This window comes from Pocillopora verrucosa, chromosome 8 (genome assembly GCF_036669915.1).
Source record: "Pocillopora verrucosa isolate sample1 chromosome 8, ASM3666991v2, whole genome shotgun sequence".
In the NCBI taxonomy this organism is placed as follows: domain Eukaryota; kingdom Metazoa; phylum Cnidaria; class Anthozoa; order Scleractinia; family Pocilloporidae; genus Pocillopora; species Pocillopora verrucosa.
The window spans coordinates 2,763,800-2,786,612 of record NC_089319.1 but is presented as its reverse complement, the minus strand read 5'-3'; the positions used below and the strand labels follow the sequence as shown (position 1 = coordinate 2,786,612).

The window sequence follows — 22,813 nt, the reverse complement described above, 5'->3', positions numbered from 1 at the left end:
AGCAAAGCTTAACTTCATCTGATTTTGGTGTATAAATCAAAGTTAATGGCAATAAAAGTCTACTTCATAACATGCTCCTGGGTGTCACTCGTTTTTTGCGCGAATTATGCATGACAGAACGCGACGTGAGGTGAATGTATTTAATGTACACTGAAAAAATGACAAAAAAGAAACTTAAACCTCTCATTTTACTCCTACAATCTGCATTTATGTTTCAGTTTTACGTTCTTTTAGGTAAAGCGAGCTGCAAGTTACTACAAAGTCGTGTGTATAGGCATAAGAGAGCGAAAATTAAAAGAACAAGTTTGGGATAGCTGTGTAGAATTTCTGTAAGTGTGACACAAGTTAAGTTGTTACATCTCGGTCTGACACGTTATTCCGTTAAGTTGGGAAAAAGTGATTCTTAAAGTATTTTTTTGACGAAACGAAGGTTTCAAATGTAAAATCAAATCACCACTCCCTCATCCATTGACAAGTACAGAGTCACAACAATGGGCTTATATTACCTTTGGTGAACTTAAATTACTCTCATCTAACCTTGCAAATTTACCCTGCAGTAAGTTATTTCCCCCCTCCCTCGCCCACCTTGATTAATTTGTGGTTCTGACTAGTGGGAATGCAGTTGTCCTGAGGAAAATACTGCACAGTTAAACAATATTCTATCTGAACAAATTGTGTATGATGCAATAGCTATGCTCAACACAAGACTGTGAACAGATTGTCAGATGAGAAGCAAAAACCTTCTTGCAAGATTTACTGTACACCAACAAAAGAAGTTAAGGGACTGGTGTTATTCTTTTCAAAGCAATTTTAAGTAGGACATAATTATTCTAGAGAGGGTAAATAGTTTTGTACAAAATGCAGGAATTTCAGAGTGTAATTTGAGTGTGGATCACAGCTGACTTGTTTGGAGGGGAACATGATCAGAAACTTGTATAATATTATGTATGTGCTTATTTAGTGTTACTTTTCTCAGGGCTTGTTGAATGCATTGTGAGAGACAGGAATTAATGCCTCAGTTGGTATCCAGCCAGGGTAAGGAATAGCTGACTTAGATTTATACATCTTATGAACATAGACACAGTGCTCTTGACTGAGACAATGTACATTGAACTATCATGGTACAATTTGCCCATGGTAAAGTACTACATATAATTATTTGTCAGCAGCTGTTGAAAGGTATCTAGAAGTTTTCACCTTAATGACAATGCCTAGGTTGTGAAAGGTAAAGGTATATTCATTTAGGAATTGTTTATATACTTTTTACTGCTTGCCTTTTAAATGTTCATTTAAGGTGAGATCAATAATGAATCACTCTTGTTTCAATCTTAAGCTTCTATACTGTTGACAATGCTGTTAAGCTAGCCTCAGATATCTTCATGGAAGTTTTTAAAAAAATTTTATCACAGGCTCTTAAGGTTTGTACCATTTGAAACTATTTTTACTTTTTTACTCATGCTTCCAAAGTGCATTTTACACAAAGTTACATTATACAATTTTATGGGACTTGAGGGAGACCTGTTGTGGTTGTTGGGGTTGTTGGGGTAGAATGATTTCTCCATGGACTTGGCAATTTATGTCCACACATTTTTCAATGCTCAGAAGCTACTGACAGTTTAATCCTGTTCTCAAGGATTAGCCAGGTTTCAGAGTTTTCCTTGCCTTGTTTTTTTAAGGCAATGCTTTTCTTTTCACATAGCATATTAAACAATTTATATTTAGGATGCAGAGATAAAGAGAAGGCATTTAATGGCAACCATAGGACAATTACAATCAGAATATCAAAAGCTATATACATATTAGGTACGTCTTGTTTGCAACTGCTATGACAGTTAGCTGGTTTGTTTAGCTTCAGTTTCGATATGAGGATAATGGTAGGATGATCTACACACTGTAGGTTTAATTGTGTTGAATTCTGCTTCTCTCTGTGGTTCCTTAGGCAAGTGTTGCGAGCACACTGATCTTCTTGAATAAACTCCCCATTAAACTGAACCCTATAATAAGGCCCATCATGGACTCAATCAAGAAAGAAGATCAAATCATCATGCAGGTTTGTGTGTACTTTCTTAACAATATGTTTACTTATTTATGAATAAAAGTTAGTGTTATAAGTCATGGATCCCTCTGACAATTGTACATGCTGAAACTTAAAGATGTACATGATATGGCAAACTCAGTGCATTGTGCAATAAGATATTCAATGTAATCACTCAAACCACCATGGATAGAAGTTGTTTTCACTTGTAGTTGTACTCTTTTCTTTTTTTGCCTTTCTCTTGCCCATCTTGATTTAATGAAACAGTGATAAAAAACAAGCACTAACTCTATTTGTGATCAGTGGAAAATCAGTGGAGGCCATTTTTTTTTATGAAATATTGTATAAATCTATTTTAAAAAATTTGAAATACCAAATGAATATAATCTTAGTAACATGCAAAATATTTATCAGTTACAGTCACTGAAATATCAATTTCTTAATTTCTCTATATTTTTCTGTCAATTGCAGACTCGATTAGCAAAAGCATTAGCCAAACTGTTGGAACTATGTATGACAAGAGAACCATGTCCAAATGCCAAGATCATTAAAAATCTGTGCAGTTTTGCTTTCAGTGATCCTTCAGTCACTCCAGCAGTAAATATCAGTTTAACAGTAACTTCTGATGAACCTCCTTTGTCGCCAATCCCTGAAGGACAGTCAGAATCAAATTGTAACTTAGTCTCTTCTGGAGGGACAAATGCATCTATGGAATGAGGGTACAGTTTACAATGCCATTAGGACAATGGGATTCTGTCTCTTGTTCAGCAGCAGAAGGTACTTTGGGTTACAAATAGTACAGTATAATCTTACTGTATAATTGCTGCACTTAAGTCTCCACATTTATTTGGTTATTTTTGTTAGTCACTCTTGGAAAAGCTTACTATGTGTTTGAGTTTGAAGAGCAGTGTTGTATGAAGTCTTAGAATTATGAAATAATAATGTACATGTACTGCTTAGCCTGTGTTTGTGCATTGCTTTCCTGGTTTCTTGAATTGGGCTTTTTATTCCAGTACCACAGTTCTTAGAGTGGATTGAGTTTCTTGTCATCAAGAGGAATTTTTTGCTTGTTTGACAATTTGTGTCCATCTTGATCACTCCTGTTCAAAGGTTCCACATGGATCCTTAGAACTGACTGGCGTTTTTGAACTGCTTTTTTTTTTTTGCAATTTTGAACAGAATGCAAATGCTTCAGCTTCTAAAAAAGCAAGTAGCAATGCAGGTTGTAGCAAGCTTCAACCACCTGCTGTGGATGGGGTGTCTGTGGCCTCTCTTGATGATAACAGCGTGGATGATTCTGAGGTGAGGCCTTCCTTAAATAGAGTCAATATCTGAGAAAATTAAAACAGATTGCAGCTTGTGAAATCAGGATATGTGTTATGAGATGTCCTGTGTTCACAGCCACTTGTGTGAAATTACCATTTAAATAAAGCTAATTCTGAAAATCTCCATCTTTTTTTGTATAGATGGCTAAAGTTTTAAGTATTCAAAGAAGAGGTGCAGAATTTTCTCTGGAACATCATTTTCGAAGCTTACTACCCTCAAAGTTACCCAAACTGTGGGAGGCAGTTGTGGGGCCTTTACAGCAGATAACAAATGGAAATTCATTTGGTGAGTTCTGCACATGGACTCACTGAACTTGAGTCAGGGCATTTCATACTTAAGGATATTTAAAAGCAATTAAATGACTTTGCTTGATTTGAGTGTTAACAGAATACTTTTGAAATTTGTTAAAAGTGTTACTGTAGTTTGGAGTAGTGGTGTATCTTGTAGAGATTATTCCATGGAAAGTGTGCACAAACACTTTTATTCACAGGTTGTGATGCATCAATTTCATACTTACTGAGATATTTTTCTCACCGACCATCGAAGATTGGAGGCGAGCAACTGTGATAAGCAATAGTACGGAGGAAATTCCTGGAGCTACTCTTGGAAATCCAGCTTACATGTTTGACTTTTGAAACGATACAACTAATGTGCCACGAGAGAGACGGAATTGTACAATGTAGAATTCCAAAAGATTAAAGATTGGGACATATTTACCTCAATTCTTAAATATCTCTTTCCATGTTCTTATTTCCTTTTTGTCCTAGATCCTGACAAACTTATTGGTCTGGACAATGAAGCCCAAAATCTGATAAACTGTTTACAAGTTCTTGAAGTATTGACACCTGCGATGCATGTGTAACTCTCATTTAAGGTAACATTGAACACTACCAGCAACTTTCCTCATTTTGGGTTTTCTCAGTGAGCTTGCATATAGTGCCATTTGGAAAGGAGGTCTTACTCACAAGATTTTGTGCTCTTTCCTTTTTTTCCTGTATTCTTATCTACATGAACTACATGAAATGAAATACGTGTTTAAACCACGTATCACCGCAGGATAGTGATAGAAATCTTTGAATCCAACTTAGAATTACATTTAAAAGGTTCAGGGTACATGTATGTATGACAGCTGGTTTAAGTTTTTTCCCCTTTTTTGCCAGTAAGAAACTTTGCTTGGTAGAAAGTCTTAATTTGTTCAACAGAAGCTATCAATAGATATGTAGACATGCCAGTTTTCAAAGGTTGCCAGACCGATTTGGATATTTAGTCGTAGCCTTTATTTTTGCCTTTTAGATTTTAGATTTGCTCCCTAATATAGTACTTTGCCTTCAGCATCCTTACAGTGCAGTGCGACACTCGGCAGCCAGGTGCCTGGGTGTGCTGTGCACTATGTCCACTGAAGATACCATGAAGACAGTGGTAAAGGATATCTTACCTTTGATGGGCACTGCTGATGTTATCAGGAACCATCAAGGAGCTATAGAAGCTATATCCTGTATCCTTAAAAAGCTGATTACAATTGCTATGCTCGAGAAAGTTATCGTAGTGCACCAAAACTAATGCAGAAATGACGTTTCAGTCTAAATTTAGCGTATATTGGCTGTGTACAGATGTGGTATGAATGATTCAATTAAAGAAAAATTTCAGGTCGGAGGACTTTTGGTCGTATCACAATAAGATTTACCTGTTTCCCTCCCCCCCACCCCCTTAGCTTTGTAGTATTATTATTACTCCCCCCCCCCTTCATTGGCAGTTAATTTTCCATAATCTCCTATAGACTGATCCTCCCTCGATTCCCCCAGAAAACCGAGTGATCCCTCCTAAAATCCTCCCCCTTACCCACGCCCCCGACGATAAATGGTGACTGGTCCATTTCTGCTCGCCATTTTAGAGTGAAGCTTATTTTCGCTGTGTTTTCACTATACACACATATGTTGGTATCCTTAACTGGTTGCTTTACATCAGGTGTAATTGATCGGCTCAGAATGGGTGCGGTGCCTTACGTTGTTCTCCTGGTTGTGCCTGTGCTCGGACGGATGAGTGACCAGTGCGAAGATGTTCGACTTATGGCCACATACTGTTTTGCCACACTTATTAGGCTTATGCCTCTTGAGGTATTTAGGTTAACTTGTAGTTTTAAGTCTTTCACTTTGACAATGACTGAGCGCATTACCATACTACATTTTACGCAGCTTGCTATTGTCTGCCTTGTCTTTTATTTTGTCGGAATATACCCTGTCCATCTAAGCGAGAGGTTTGACAGAAATGTCATTGTTTAATGCCATGGTTTGATGGTCCGTGTACATCATCTTTGTTGAAATATTCTTGGTTGGATGACACCTCTAATGGGAACGGAGGTAAAAGAACAAAGAGGACATATATCTCACAGCTTGATATTTGTATGTGATTCATACTGAAGTGTTCGTAATTTTATTTCGACGGAGCTAGGATAGAAAGACATGCAGTCCTAAACTGGAACCCTTTGCCTATTTTATAAGTTCCTTGAGTCTATATTCATTTTTCCTAATTTTCAACTGTTGTTTTCTGTAGTCTGGTATTCCTGACCCGCCCCGCATGTCCAAAGCTATGGTGGAGCAAAAACAGAAGGAACGAAAATTTCTGGAGCAACTTTTGGACGGTAGAAAGGTGGAGAATTACACTATTCCTGTTCCTATCAAAGCTGAGCTGAGAAAATATCAACAGGTAGGGTGCTACAGGAAAACAGCGGAAAGAAAGCCTTTATTCATGCTGGAATTATAAACTAGTGATCTGTATTTGAAATGATGTATTGAACGGTGTGCGACGAGGGTAGCTCTCCCATCGAAGGTAGCACACAGTGCAGTGCACACAGGGTGAGGGAACAGTTGGCATAAAGTGCAATTTAAACTGCAGCATTTAGAAAACGTAAGTATTTGATTTCATTAAAGCCGAGAAAGTCTACCAAAACTCAGTGTTGTCGGGTATCTTGTTGGGAATGCTCATATGTTTTTTCAGTGTGAAGAATAATGGGCATTGCTAGTGTCATCTGTTTGAGTTTCTTCTACTTTGTTCATATTTAGGATGGTGTCAACTGGCTGGCCTTTCTCAACCGTTACAAGCTGCATGGTATTCTATGCGATGGTATCCTTCGTTACTTTTCCTTTTAAAACTTCGGCCCAAATTATTCGCGTACATAATTGACTCATTTTTATGTCACTATAAATTGCGTCCCAAGACCTCTCAATGATTGCAGGGTGCTGAAGGAGTTGAGTAAAGAACAGCACAGTTGAATTCAGTTAAATTCGATAAATCGGAATAGCTCCGTCTGTTTTTTGGATTCGATTTGTATCTTAACAGTGAGATCAGACATGGGACTTGGTAAAACTCTTCAGTCTATTTGTATCATAGCAGATGATCACCATGAAAAAGCTACAGTATACAAGGTACAGTATTCGACTCCCAGGCAACGGATCCAGTCTGGATAAAGATTGAAGTTGTCTTTTCCTTCTGGTTTCCTTATTGGGGAGTGACAAGAGATTATCTTTATTCTGGCAAAATGTAGCAATAACCAAGTCAAAAAGTTCTGCTCTAGGTTGATTTGCAAATGATCAAGAATTAAAAAAAAAAAAGAGAAACAAAACAAAACAGAGGAAAGAGTACTGTACTAAAATGTTCGTTCCATGTTTGCCGTAATTATTCAGATAAAGTCCTCTACGTTCTCTTACGGTTTAACGTTACCATATGATGGCCACTTTCTGCTGCCAAACTTCTGGTCTTTTTTTCGTTTTAAGGTGATGAGTCCCATTAGGCGCACGTAGTAATTTAAACTATTCGCACATAGGAATGGGTCCAGTGTTAGATCGAATTCAAATCAGTAACTACATCGCGGGACAAACGAGTGAACTCTCAATCGTGTGAATCACAGTTTCGACATTTCTCTCTTTTTTCTGCACCGAATAGGAGACGGGTAATAGTGATTGCAAACCTTTGCCTTCTCTGATGATTTGCCCACCAACACTAACAGGACATTGGGTGTACGAGGTGGAGAAGTTTGTTAACAAAGATTTCCTTAAACCATTGCACTATACAGGCCCGCCGTCTGAGAGACAGAGGTTAGTCCTGGGACTCTGTTTGGTTTTTCGCTGACGGTGTGCATTGCTTTCTAAGAAGTACAGGAAGTTGTTTGGTGTGTGCACAATTACAAGTGTAGTTGAAAATTCTGAGCGAGCAGTTTGAGGGGAAATTGAATAGTTATATTCGTTACTCTTTACGTAGAGGAATAACTAGACCAGTTCTTGAACTGTTAGGAAAAGTGATGCCTGTAGCAACCCGCGGCTATGATTATTGTCCAATTCTTATTTAAAGTCTATTAGAATTTGTTCCCCTTTACTCGGCCACTGAAAGCGAGAGACAGGTTCAACAGGAACTTACCGATCAAACTACACCCATAGAACCTCAACATTCGACCACTGAAAATAATTTTTCTTCTTTTCTCTTCTTAGACTTCGTAACAAGGTCAAAAATCACAGTTTAGTCGTGGCATCGTACGATATTGTAAGAAACGATGGTGAATTCTTCAGGTAAGGAGAGTTACCGAAGGGTAAATGAAAATACACATTGTTAAGACACAGCAGTTATTTCAACGGAATGTCTCGTTTGTTTCGTCCTAACAGATCAGTGCACTGGAACTACTGTGTCCTTGACGAGGGCCACATTATAAAGAATGGAAAAACAAAGGTAGGTTACGTCTTGGTGTTTCCTCTAGAGAGCAAACGTTGAGGAGACCTGACAGGAAAAAAAAAACTGGTCGAGACGAAGATATCGTTTATTTGGCATTCTCTATATGTTATCTCTCTGACAGAATTTAAACAGGTTTTCTTTTTTATCATTGAAGTTTCATTGATGGTTGTTGCTTGAGAATGATTTGGAATCGTCTGAAATGGAACGGTAGCGATGTAGTCCAGTATTAAAATTAAAGGCGGATGGTAAGAAGTTCCTACAAGTATCAGCCCCTTTGAGCAGTTAGGACGGAATCGTAAACAAGCTCTTTGTAATGCATCGTCATTGATGTCGACATTGGTCGTGGTGGGCGGCTTAAGTTCTAGTTTTTCAATTTGATTTTTTTTGTTTTTCCTTCTAGCTTGCTAAAGTCATTAAGCAGCTACGAGCCAGTCATCGACTTATACTCTCGGGAACACCAATCCAAGTACGAATTGAATGGCTTTTATTAAGCAAATGAAGCTATGCGATTTAAATATGGGAGATGACTAGTCAATGCTCCAACAGTTGTTCCACATGTAGATCCTAAAGTTCTCTTCGTTTACAAACAAAGAAGAGGATAAATATTTTCCTCTGCCTCGTATACTGTTAGGAAATGTCAGCAGCTTCTGTCGAACAGCAAAACATTATTCATGTTTCTGAAATATTCTACGTCACAACATTAAAAATTGAGACAATTGAGACATTGCTCGTTCTAATGTGTCGTTCATTTTTGTTTCATTCTCACCATACTCCTTTGTTATGAGTTATCTTTCCGTATAGTAGCGTAATTTTGTAGATTTTTGTATTGCTTTACTTAGTTCAATCTTGTAAAGATTTGATACGGTGCTTTACGTTGACATGCTTATGTTTTATTTTCAGAATAATGTCCTGGAGCTGTGGTCATTGTTTGATTTCTTAATGCCTGGTTTTCTCGGAAGTTAAAAGCAGTTTCAGTCTCGGTTTGGTAAACCAATTCTACAGAGTAGAGACGCAAAATCGTCCTCTAAGGAACAAGAAGCTGGTGAGTGTCCGTGAATTGAGTACTAAGTAGCTAACACAAAGCCTGCGTGGTTTTTGGTCCGTGATGAAAAATAAGGCAGTAGAAACATTTAAATGAACGTCAGAGCTCCAATCCTCTTTCCGCCACTCAAGAGTTCCACGAAGCCGCTAGTTACATGTGTTAGCCACTTCAGCAGCCTAAAATTCGGCTTAACGTTTGTTGAACAAAAAGGACAATAGATGTTGAACCCCACCAGAAAAAAAGTGAAACCGGCCCCTGCAAGACGCTCTCGCTTTTCAGCTATCATAGAAAATGTTGGATGGTTTTACCCTTGATTTTCCGCCAGCTTCACCCTTTTTATTCCAAAGACCACGCCCTAAAGAAAGCGAGTTGTCCCTCCTCGGTAACGATTTGGTAAATAAGTAGAAAATGGAAGGTCCTCTAGGAGTAGACTGTTCGCCTTTCAGTAAGATTTCATGGCGTTGTGGATCATAAATGAGGTGATACCGTGGTCTGTATTGACACATGTGTCCCATTCTTAGGGGCCTTGGCTATGGAGGCCCTTCATCGTCAGGTTTTACCATTCCTATTGAGGCGCCTGAAAGAAGATGTACTGCAAGATCTTCCACCTAAGATCATTCAAGATTACTACTGTGAACTGAGTCCGCTACAGGTCAGTCAGTTACTATGGCCAACAATCAAAGTGCGCACTGGGGCGTTGTATAATAGTTTTCGACAATACTTGATAGTTGTCGACAGGATATGAATATTCCAGCAGCTGTGTGAAAGTTTCAAGGATCTCCACCTTGTATTTAGTGGTATTTTTTTTTTGGAGAATTTCCGAAAATTGCCCTCCAGATCGTTCCTCTCACTCAAGAAAAAATTTTTTTCGTTTTACAGGTTCAGTTATATGAAGACTTCGCCAAGTCTCAGGTCAAGAAAGGTTTGGAGGAAACAGTTTCTCACATCGATGAAGAAAACAAAAACGAGAAAGCAAGCAAAGATAATCCTCACGTTTTCCAGGTTAGTATTGATTTCATTCTTACTGCCATACAACGTTTATTTTACTCGTTTAATTGAGAATTTGATCATGGACACTAGTCTGTCCTCAGTGCTTACCACAAATAACCTTATGCAGTATGAATATTCATTCAATCTGACATGTAAATAATTCCCAGGCTCTTCAGTACCTGCGCAAGCTATGCAACCACCCGTTTTTGGTGCTCACTGCCAATCATCCAGAATACACCAAAGTTATGGACCAATTACATCAACAACATGTCTCCATCCGGGATATTCAGCATGCCGCCAAACTTGTTGCTCTCAAGTAAGTCAGGTTATTTGTTAGTGTAACTTCAAGGCATTGTGCGGTTACCATAACAATTATATTTTAACGGATTGCTTACGGATAGACTTTGAACTTTTGCAAGCACTCTTTTTAGACTGGCACGCCTAGAGTACCATTGATTTCTGAGTTTCTTAAAAGTGACGGTTTCTTACTTGAATGAAATTCATAAAATCCCTCACCTAATGTAAGGTCTTCTCTGTTTTCATCCTTTCCTTGTAACCAGTTCATAAAAACTACTGCGCATTCTGTCACCCTGATAGCAGCATACTTTGCTTAGAGGTGAAAAATGAAGCCCTTTTTTCCTATCAAGAATATTCCCTCGTCATAACATATGTTGGCGTTTAGGCGTTTGATGTTCGCCTCAGGTTACTATAGTTGAACTAATTCTCTCTTTCTGTCAAATTGATCAACAGGCAGCTACTGATGGATTGTGGGATAGGAGTTAGCTCCTCATCCTCAGGCTCCAGTGATCTGTCTTCAGACCCTTTAGTGTCCCAACACCGGGTGCTGTTGTTCTGTCAGTTAAAGAGCATGTTAGACATCGTTGAAAATGATCTTCTTAAGTAAGAGCAATCTTTTTGTTTTTTGTTTAAATTGTTTTTTTCGCCATGCTGATTGATATTGCTGCATTCGTCTTTGGTTTGTCCATTTGACAATTAACCAGAACAAGACTCTATGTGTACTTGTTCGTGGGTAGTACCTCGCCGCTACGTCTCATGTTGTCGCTGTGGTGATCGAACACGTTTAAAACAGTTTATATTTGTACGACGTGTTGCAAGGACAAAGTATCATTTTATCAAACCTTCTTCATTTAATACGAAGTGAATTGTCGGAGTGGCTGATAAACCTTCTCATTAATATTCAGCCTTTGGGGGTGGAAAGATGTAAAGGTTTGAAACTTAGCCTGCTCCTTATATTCAGTTTGCTTTATTCACGCAGAAAACATATGCCTACAGTAACATACCTCAGACTAGATGGAAGTACGCCTGCGGGCTCGCGTCACTCGCTCGTACAAAGGTGAGAATTCTTTCATTTGAGATTTTTCGGTTCCGGTTATTGGCCATGGTCCAATATCTCGCGGAACAAAGGGAGGAAACGATGGTCTGGTATCCAAACAATATTACAAGACAACCTACGACATATAACCTATACACACAATTCCCGTATTCGGTGCACGCCTTCCCCTAGATATCGTCTCGACATTAGCATACGTAATTAATCGTCACAACTATATGACAAGTACATGACATTTTCACAAGTATGCCATACCTAGACTGCTATGCTACAGATGGCTTCTCCACGAACAAATCATTGCCAGGTTTCTGTGATGCACCCTGAATGGGCCGACTGGTAACGATTTTCTGCTTTCAGCGCATTTTTGGGATAATAAACGCGACGTTTAACAGATTTTCTGTTACTTAGAGACTTATTTTATCCTAAGATTTAACAACGATCCTTCAATCGACATTCTATTGTTGACGACACATGTTGGAGGACAGGGATTGAATTTGACTGGTGCCGATACGGTCATCTTTGTGGAGCACGACTGGAACCCAATGAAGGACCTACAAGTACGTAACCACCAACCTTTTGAACCTGTCCCCTCCCCCCTGTATATTCCGATTTTCACCAACTTTGCTCAAGTTTTGTTTTTGGTAGATGCGATCAGTTGCCTTTTCTTGATTGCTTCGATCATCTTTCTAGGCCATGGACCGAGCTCATCGTATTGGACAGAAGAAGGTTGTAAACGTGTACAGATTGATTACACGGGGAACACTCGAGGAAAAGATTATGGGGTAGGTTTTAAAGCAGCCCTATTTGAATCATACAGCACCGTGCAAATAGCTTTTTTTTACGTTACACTCTCGACGAGAAGCCTCCTTCTTTAAGCCATTAAGATATCCTGAGATAGGACTAACATTAACGCTCGTTAAGTTTTTTCCGAAAGCGGGTGACGCTTGAAAAGTCAGCTTCTCAAACGTTTTTCCACTTTTTTTTTAATGTAAATGTCTCACTTGCCCATTGACGCAGCGGTAAAAGTTTATTTATGAAGGAATAACGCTTAATACACAATTATTCCACGAGCGCCCGTTGGATATGAGATGACGGGCCTCGTCGGCGATAATCATCTCATATCTCACAAGGGCGAGTAGATTGACCGTTTTATCAAAAATGGCTTAAACTATAGATAAATATTCCAAACTTCATTTTGTAAGAAAAACGGAATGTTACAATGTATAAAAACACTTCCGATTTAACTCGTCTTCATGCGCGCGCGTGATGACTCATAACTCATGATGGCTAAGCCAATGGAAACTCTTAAATTGCATTATCCAGCGATCCAGTTTTTGATAACAACTTGCAGTCAGCTTTCCAATTTCCCCAAGGTGGATAGAACAGTCAACACCTCTTTGGCGTCTTCCTTTGTTCTCAAACTTATGAAAGACATTCTCATTGTCCGCTCGTTTCTAAACCTAATTGTCAAGTGATAACATACTATACACTTAGATATTTTATAAATTGAGTCTTCAAGTCGGACATTTTTTTTCTGTTAGACTCCAGAAGTTTAAACTGAACATCGCCAACACAGTGATCTCGCAAGATAACTCAAGCCTTTTGACCATGGATACTGGACAACTCCTGGATCTCTTTTCAGTCGACCAAGAAAAGAAGAGAGAAAAACCAAGCGCACAACAGTCGAATGCGACTGGGAAGACTTCGCTCAAAACTATGATTGAAAATTTGGGAGAACTATGGGACGAGGAACAGTATGAAACAGAATACAATTTAGACAACTTCATTGGTTCGCTGAAGTAAAAAATAGTATGCGTCATTTTGGGATACATGATTGTCAGTTTAACAACCTGGCCTTATGTCTGTGTTGGTAGAGACGAAGTTGTTCTGGTCATGGAAGTTTACCTTGGAGCAGCCATAAAGATTCAAAAAGGAGAACCGAGGTTAATCGTAAGGTTAAACACCTTCTTGGGTCATTGCCCCACATTTTGTGAAAGGAAGTTGGAAATTCAAACATTGCTCAGGAAGTTTCTTCAACAGTTTATGAAGTGACAAAGAAAACAAGTAAGGAAACAGACAACCAAAACAAATTTTGATTTGACATTCTCAAATTAAAAATGCCTCAGAAAATTGACGATGATGTAAACATTTTGTAAGTAATAGGCTGGATTTCATAAAGTTAGCTCGCGTTTGCATATTATTAAAATAACAAGAACACATTCAGAGTAATTTGAACGCAGCTAGCGTATATTCGGGCATTGGACGTCGCGCCACAGGAAAGACACTTTCCTTTGTTTGTGATTCAGATCAAATTCCCACTTACGAAACGAAACATTTTTGGTGATGTCAGTTAGGCATGTGGTGGAATAAAGGTTTTCACTTTGTTATAGTTGGATTGTTTTGTTCCTTTTTTCCGTTATGTCAAAGCTAGGAGAGGGAGAGGACTGTTGATGGTTTTTGTCAATAGACCGGTCATCACAGTTCTCCTGAACAGTGAACAAAATCAAGAACTTCTTTTTTGTGATAAGTACCCGAAGTACTGAAGATTACTGTCGACATCAAATAATTTTCGAAGGGGAGACAAAAAGACGGATATCATCAAGGTTATTTGCCTCACTCCATCCCTTCCATCCCTTCCCCCCCCCCCCTCCCATTTGTCTGACCCTTAACCGGTTATGATAGGCAATATTCGCGATCGCACAAAATGCTTACTTGCGCTGTCTTATGACTGAGAGATGTGAAACCCTTAATACTCCGGCAACAGCACAAAGGCAAGCGGCCAAGCCACTAAGACATGACGCGAAATAAACACGACTAAGAGGAAAACAGAGTTTTGCATGTACATTATTAACAGATAATCACGTTTTTTCTCGTACAATTTGCTTAGGGTTAGGGTTAGGGTTACGTTAGTTAAACAAGCACTCGTATATTTTTCAAGAACTAAAAATTTCACACGCCTTACGGGCGCATGCAATTTGGTTGACCTTTAAATAGTTCACTCATGCTAATTTATCCCAAATTGTACTCGGAATCTTGTGATTTTTTTTAATGAAAATCTCTTATTTATTCAAATATTAAGTAATAAATGCATTTTAAGGACAACAAAAGGATAACGCGTTTACAGCGTTGAAGCGTTCACTATTGAAACTGTCAAGTCAACCCTATGTCTTTGAACTTTCGTATACCTTTTCCAAAAACAGAATTATTAGTCAATGTCTTCTTCATCATAAGAAAGGTAGATACGACTCTTTTCTTCCAAAATATACTCTAGACGGTTCTCAGCGGCATCGGTGATGTGATTTTCATCCAGATTAAGTTCGGTGAGTTTACATGTTGGTGTCTGTAATGCTTGACATAGACTGGCAACACCGGCATCGGTGATCTGATTAGCATGCAGATTAAGTTCGGTGAGTTTACATGTTGGTGTCTGTAATGCTTGACATAGACTGGCAACACCGGCATCGGTGATCTGATTAGCATGCAGATTAAGTTCGGTGAGTTTACATGTTGGTGTCTGTAATGCTTGACATAGACTGGCAACACCGGCATCGGTGATCTGATTAGCACCCAGATTAAGTTCGGTGAGTTTACATGTTGGTGTCTGTAATGCTTGACATAGACTGGCAACACCGGCATCGGTAATCTGATTACCACCCATATTAAGTTCGGTGAGTTTACATGTTGGTGTCTGTAATGCTTGACATGAACTGGCAACACCGGCATCGGTGATCTGATTACCAGGTAGAAGAAGTTTGGTGACTTTACATGTTGGTGTCTGTAATGCTTGACATAGACTGGCAACACCGGCATCGGTGATCCGAGTAAAACCCAGATTAAGTTCGGTGAGTTTACATGTTGGTGTCTGTAATGCTTGACATAGACTGGCTGCACCGACATCGGTGATCTTATTATCACACAGATTAAGTTCGGTGAGTTTACATGTTGGTGTCTGTAATGCTTGACATAGACTGGCAACACCGGTATCGGTGATCTGAATAAGATTCAGATGAAGTTCGGTGACTTTACATGTTGGTGTCTGTAATGCTTGACATAGACTGGCAACACCGGCATCGGTGATTTGAGTAAAACCCAGATTAAGTTTGGTGACTTTACATGTTGGTGTCTGTAATGCTTGACATAGACTGGCAAAATTGGTGACATTCTGAAGACTCAGGTTAAGTGTGGTGATTCTACTCCATTCAGATTTTTCCTCTGCATTAAGTTCGCCAAAAACCATCAATGCGAAAGACACAGTAATGCAGTCCACATCGGCCCTCCTGGAGCCAGAAAGATCAAAATATCCATCACGTGGGCAGAATACGTTGCGAAATTCCTTTACTATTTCCTTGGCAAACTCGATGTCTTCGTATTGTAGGAGACATTTGGAAATAAATAGCCTCTTTGTAGTTGTATCTGACAATGAGACGCTGAGAATTTTTTTGATAATCAACTTTTTCACAAATTCGTTGTCTTTTTCCTTGGACAAAATACCGGACATAAATAGAACTACTTCTGTGGACACATCTCCGGGGGGGATTTTTCTTGTCTTTACGAACCAACGAGCCGCTAAGTACTCTTGGAGAGTCAAATGCGTAAAACAAAAATGTTTAGTCGTCGCAGAAAAAGATGTTCTGAAAGGAGGACCGCAATGAAGAAGACCGCTTCCACACAGACTTTCAACCTCGTGTAAGTTCAAAGTTTTCAAATCCTCTTTAAGGAAAAGAAACTTTCTCTCCTCAAGGAGTTGAGCTGCCAGCTTTGATAATTCATCCAGAGTCTCTTCGGCAGAGGTGCTTTTCTTTCTATCGTGCTTTTTCACAAACATGTTGACCACTTCATCATAAAGGTCACTTGTTTTCACCGGGAGAGGATTATTCTTCTTTGGTTGCTGTAGAGTATATTCAAAGTAGGAGCACATAAGAAAACAAAGTACAGGAATGTGGGCAAAGCTGACAAGATTGACATTCTTTGTAATGTGGTCCATTACAATGTTTTTCATTCGGTCGTTGTTTCTGAAATACTTTCCAATGTATTCTTTTACCTGTGGCTCGGAAAATCCTGTAATTTCAACGTATCTGTCAAAATAGATATCTTTGGCTTTCATTTCGTCAGATTCGTCGGGTCTTGAAGTGATCATGACAACCGAACCTCTCAGTATTTTTCCTTTGATAAGCTTAGCACACAGTGCCGCTACTGGCATTTTCTCTTTGGCGTTATTTGGGTACTTTTCATCCGAATCACTAGCGATATACTCTCGTTGTGAACACTCGTCATACCCGTCGATGATAATCAAAACTTCTTCGGAATGATGAAGAATGTGCTCAAGTATAGAGTCGTCGATATTTGAGTGGTCATCGAGCACTGAAGATCGGTTTAAGATATCCTTCAAGGTAACAGGGTCGTCCCCAAGTAGGTTAAGCTGACGGAACGTGAGCAAGTATGCGAACTTAAAATCAGGTATTTCTGCATTTGCTCTGGATCGAAACAATTTGTTGTCAGCCCAATCTCTGATCAGCTTTTGACAAAACAGAGTTTTACCGATGCCTGCCTTTCCAGTGACAAGAACAGATTCTGGATCTTCCTCATCGATTGGGATGAATATTTCTTGAGAGCTTTTAATTTGCTTTCCTCTAATTTGACCGTACTGGCGAAGGCGTTCTTTTCGTTTCACATTAAGATCTTCGACTGGCTTTCTTCCATGTTGCATGAGAATGTTGGTGAATATGTGATCTGTTCTCACATTGGACATGGTCGGTGAGGCCTGAGCGAGGTACTCGGTTTGCCTTCTTATTGATTCTTTCAATGCATCAGAGTATTCCGCTACAGCTGAAAAGAAAACCGTTACCTGCATTTATTTTCATAAACCCTTCATGTATTTACTTTTCCAATGCTCGACGAAGAGCGGTTATCACGCTAGCTGAGTTTTGCTTTAATTAGGCTTTCCAAAAGGTGCAAGTTAATCTTGAATCTGTTCGCAATTAATTGACATAAAATTCTGACCGAGCAATTAGAAAAGCGTAGCAAGAGGTTGGTGTAAAGGTTAAATTATTTCATTTTTAATAAGATGTATGCAAACATTTCAGAACGCTTATTGGCTGAGAACACGTTAATTAATCCCAAAGAGTGCTCAAAGTTGAGATTGAGGACAAAAAGTTGAAATTGAGCTAGAAAGATGAAAATAATTTGATTGCCAAGAGAGTCACGAAAGTGCAACAAAACAAAACGGCGGAGAGGTTAGGAGAAGGTAACAACCTTTTAAATTCAGAGTTTTATGGAGAATGCCAAAAATAAAAATACAAAACAAAGCACAAACAACTGGCCAAAAGTCTGAAAGTTTTGGGCGTTGGAAACTATGAATCGGGGACGCTGAACAAACTTCTCGGGGAATTTTACGCATCAGTTCGTAAGAAAGACGGGGAAGATAAAGAGCGTGATATCTTTCGTGTTCTGATTATTGTTGTCGACCGATACCTAATTGACGAAGAGTACAAAAACTCGATTGTTCGTGACGGTGAGTTTAAAAGCTCGGACCAAATTCTTGGGAAAACCTCGACTACTCCAGCACAAGGCAAGGGGAAGCGGCCGAACCAGTGAGCCATGACACGAAAAAAAAATAACTAGAGAGGAAAACAGAGTCATATTTTGGTGTGGTACATTATTAACAAGTAATCGCATGATTTTTCTGGTGCAATTCGGGATAAATCAGCATTTGTTAATTTTTCAATAACTACAAATTGTACTCGCCCTACAGGCTCGTGCAATTTGTTCGCATTTCAAATATTTACTTGTGCTGTTTTATCGTAAATTGTACTCGAAATCATGTGATTACCAACACTAACCGACCCTTTTCGGGAGCGGATCCAGGAATTTGTGGTACGGGAGAAACTAACTTTGACTCAGAAAACACATGGTTTTTGTTTTTACGGCAGGAGATTAAGAATGGCCTAAGTCCACTTAGGGGAGAGAAAGCGTCCTTTCATCTCCAGTCCAATAAGAATTTTAGTTTTTTTCCATCTCTTTCTTTCGACGAGCCCCACCAGGTAAATACTTTAAGACTTAACTGCAGTTTTTGGTGCAAATCACCTTTGTAGTGAATCTGTTTCAACTATTAATTCTCTTAACTTCCCACATGAGGAACAAAAAAATAAAGAAATTACTTGCTCATCACCCGAAAAAAGCATGGAAAAGACAACACCTGGTCTTTTTCCAATTTTGGGTCCAAGAGGAAGGGGTCAGTTCCAGTAGAAAATATTTTTCCGAGTTTGAGCTATTTTCAAAGGTAAATTGCTTATTACCCTCTGATGAGAGGCCCTTCAATCTTCTTCTTTTCTCAAGAAAGATCGAAAGGCCGTGTACAGATTTTACCGTTAATACACAATACCTTTGTCTCCTGCTTTAAACTTTTTTGTAGGACTAGTGATTGCTTCCTTTAATAGCTCTGTCATTTCATCCAATCTTTCTTTGATGCTGACTTCATCCACTACCCACTGCTTAAGAAGCTCTTTATAGTGTTCTTCGAAATCAGGGTCCATGCATTCCTTTTTCAGATCATCAATAGCACTTTGGTAACCAGCTCCTCCTAGTCTCACCAATGCATCCTGGATGTCCTGCCAGTATTGATTGAATGTTGCGTCATCAACTGAGGCCTCGCTGGCATGACCATAAACTGTGTTTCTGTAGCACTTGATACGAATGATATCTGCCTCAAGGGTTGTGTCTGCTGCAGGAGGAAGTGTATCCCAGCCGGTAGCCGGAGGAACAAGACCACAAATGTTCCTCAGCAGGACCATCAGTAACGTGATATCGAAATTCTTTGATGAAACTGAAGACTTGATGGCGGGGTACACTTTGTCCCATTGTGAAGGGTTGACTATTCTTTTCTTTCGAAGTGATTTTAAGACTGAATGAACTGGAGGATCTGACAAAACTGTGTGCAGGTCTCCTGTTGGACGCCTTTTGTCAAATGTCTCTCTCAAGATATGTGCACTGACACCCACTAGAAGCCTGCATAAGCGGGCGTAATTGGTTGTCTCTTTTGTCGAATGAAACGAAGGTGCTGCCATGAAGAAATACTGGATCGTTAATTGAGCAAAGGTCAATGACTCTTTAACCAAGGAATTTGGTTGCTGCTTGTTCGTCAGACTCCCTGGCTCAGCACTGGTAGAATGAATAATATATCCGATTGCAAAAATCAATTGACCCAGACAAAATTTTCAGTAAGTTTGATGTTCGATTTTAATATATCAACTTTTTATCCACACTTCCAAAAATGTCCGTTACATCTCAAAGCCAGCAAAAGTATTACATTAAACTAGTTTTAAATACCTCTGGAAAACTGATTGCTTTACTAAAATTGCATGCAAATGCTCTCCAAATCTGCGTTTGCGTGACTTAAAAAAAGCATGACATATGGCCGTGATCGTGAAGATATGAATCACGTAATGTGAAAATCAAATTGGCCTTTTCTTACAGAGATCCGGGAAAAACTTCTCCCTTCTAGTCGGTCAGACACTTTCCATGCATGTAAATTAAGAGAATTCAGGGCAGAATTCCGGCTTTTTGGCTGATGGCCTCCTAACTCCAATCACCAGCGTGTTTTACAATGTATTTGAATATTGAAATAATGTAAGGAGAAGATAAAAGTTGATCGTATCCGGGAAAAAAATTATTTCTTTGGATTCAGAATCCCACCAAAACAATCTATATGATCATACTCCTTTACACTTCAGTGTTGTTTAACCTGTAGCAAAATTAAAACCTAAAATAAAGTAGATCTCAAGGATTAAATAAAAGAGTCAGGAAACTGTAAAAAGGAACCTGTTAAACTATAAAATGATTCAAACTCGGTTGGTTTCCTAGAAAAATTGCCTTTTTAAAACTTTGTACTGATGTCTTTTGTCGTAAGGTGATAAGGAAACTGTTCCATGGTTGACATGTGGTAACATTGAACGTTTTACCGCCATCTAAACTTTCGGCATACTAAGTTATAGTTTGCATACCAAGTGTTACGAGAGAGAAGATCACTTTTACGTGTTAAAAGGCGAGTAATATAGGCAAGCGGTTCTCCCCATAGTCTCTTAAATGCAATTAGACGTTGGGAAATTTTAGCCTCCTCGTAAAAAGGTAACCAACTAAAATCATCAAATAATCTGACAGAAGAGGCCCTAGAATAAAGACACAACATACTGGTTTAATGTTCTTCACCGATAAGTTTTATGTCCTCACGACAACTATCCTTTTACATTCAGGAGATAAATTGTTCACATGTAACTTATTTCACAATTCGATTGTCATATATAATGTGGGTAGAGACTCACGATATCGAAGTGGCAGTAGATAAACAAGGGAAGCACAAAATAGCATGAACGGGGAATACAAAATAGCACGAGGCGCTGTGGAGATTCTACACACGAAGCTAAGATGAGACTACCGTTAACTTGGCATAAACTAAAAATTACCACAGCGATTTTTTCACAGACGTTAAATACTGAATTGGTTAACACTCCTGTGTGATCCAAATCTTAATGTTATTTTCTTTAGTTTCTAATCGAGTCGTGCTTGTAAGTGATCTGTCGTGCATCAAGACTTTATCAGGACTTCGATTTTAATCGATGTACAACCACATGACCCGATTTTAGTCGAATGATTTCGACAAACTTGGTAAAATTTAATCGATCGTTCGACTATGAGCGATTTTTTTCACCTTTAGGAACGTACTTTTGAAGTTTCGTGCCTAATTTAGCCCATGTACAGCCGACCCCAAGATGGCGTGGCGTAAATTCACTAGAGGTCGTATATTTATGTGTTTCAAGCAAGATGTAATTAACAGAAAGAAAGTGCTCAAACTGAAACTCAACTCAATATGGAATAATATCCACAACCTCTTACCTCCAAAGGTTGACTTGAAGCTCTCGCTCGGAGGTCCACTTGCAATTGGTGTGCGGTCATGGAAGCATAACGTTTTCACTTGGTTATCAGCTCCCTGCAACATGCGTTCATTTAGCTTAGTCAGACTGTGATGTATCAGAAATCATCATAATAGAAATAAATTAATTGAGATAAAGGTTTGTCCATTTGTGGCCTAAAATGAAATCTCATATTTGAGCGGATTTCATCACCAAATGACGCAGACAATTTCAAGGAGGGGTATTCAATAAGCTCACACTTTCAGTTTCGAAACACTAACCTCTTGCTGTGCGCTATCAATAGTTTCAATTCTGTCTCAACTTAACGCTTGTATGGAGATTATATTTCTACTGAACACATTAATCACAGAGCGCTAGCTCTACTTGTCACGGTTTTTTGTGAAATTTGGCTTCTGATGGTTTTCCAAAACGCTTTGGTCGCGTGATTTGTCGGATAGCGTGACATGGCAAGACTAAAACTACAGTAACCATGGATATTTTTGACGTAAGATGACGTGGACTACAGAACAGGCGGAAGAAAGCGCGAGGTGGACGCGCGGAGCGAGAGTGCCGCGAAAAAGGCAGTTCGAAAAAACAATCCACTCCTTTCCTCGCTCCCTCCCCCTTGCGTAAGACCGCATAATCTTGAATCTTTTGAAGCCAGTGGTCACTCCCAAGATAGACCAGGTCATTGTTTTTTTTGCCATATCGTAAAGAAAATTCGTTTCCAAATCAAATTTCACAGGTTTCCTGTCTGGGCAACACAGTGGAAGGGGGAACTAGAGCAGATTAGAACACCTTTGAGGTGGAGGATATGCTCCATTAATTTTATGGATTGGCACTAATAACGAGACCCAAGATAGCCCGAGACCGGACCTATTCCAGCTTGCCTCGGCTAAGGTGAGACGCTTTTTACTTTTTTTTTTATCTTTATTATGTTCCAATATTCCTTTCGTCGGAGCACACCCCTTTAAAAAATTAATTGGAGACGGGCGAGTGGGATAACTTTAGTTATGAATATTTGGTATCACCAAAAAATTCGTTTTAATCATAATTTATCCATGTCTGGTGCAGTGATAGTTATTCTATTCTGTTCTCAATTTCATTTTTCTACTCAAGTCGAAAAAACGTTTGTGTGCTAACATTTATGAAACCGAGATCTGAACTACCTCCTATTTAAAGAAATTCGATTTCGTGGGTTTTTTTCACGAAGCAAAAAACGATAAAATACGAAAGGCCACACCTTCATCTATATTGTTCAAAGGACTTGATAATCCGGCTTTAAATGCTCTATTGTAAAACACGTTCTAGATTTTGATATTAGCAGGAAAGTCAAGAATTTAAAGAAAGCGACAAAACTTTTGAGTCTGTAAAACATGTTTCGACAGAAACTTGTCACCTTCAGTAGCTTTGTTCTACTTACTACATCATTCAACTTCCAACGC

The 22,813-nt window shown here is 39.0% G+C and overlaps 1 protein-coding gene and 1 pseudogene across 2 annotated transcripts; one reads left to right on the top strand and one right to left on the bottom strand.

The window, feature by feature from the left end:
* The first annotated feature begins 253 nt into the window (after nucleotides 1-253).
* Nucleotides 254-13,852, top strand: LOC131800028 (TATA-binding protein-associated factor 172-like; annotated as a pseudogene).
* Nucleotides 13,853-14,111: 259 nt separating this feature from the next.
* On the bottom strand, nucleotides 14,112-21,793 carry LOC131800026 (NACHT, LRR and PYD domains-containing protein 12-like). 2 transcript variants are annotated; one of them, XM_066170671.1, is made up of 4 exons: nucleotides 21,650-21,793; nucleotides 21,352-21,445; nucleotides 18,845-19,620; nucleotides 14,112-17,289 (listed from the first exon to the last, which is right to left on the bottom strand). In XM_066170671.1, exons 3-4 carry the CDS (start codon nucleotides 19,524-19,526, stop codon nucleotides 14,669-14,671), a joined length of 3,303 nt encoding a protein of 1,100 aa, XP_066026768.1. In that variant the 5' UTR covers nucleotides 19,527-19,620; nucleotides 21,352-21,445; nucleotides 21,650-21,793; the 3' UTR covers nucleotides 14,112-14,668. The 2 variants fall into 2 exon arrangements, 1 of the variants encoding a protein (XP_066026768.1); XR_010718432.1 differs by lacking the exons at nucleotides 14,112-17,289; nucleotides 18,845-19,620 and adding an exon at nucleotides 20,226-20,627.
* Between the last annotated feature and the right edge of the window lie 1,020 nt (nucleotides 21,794-22,813).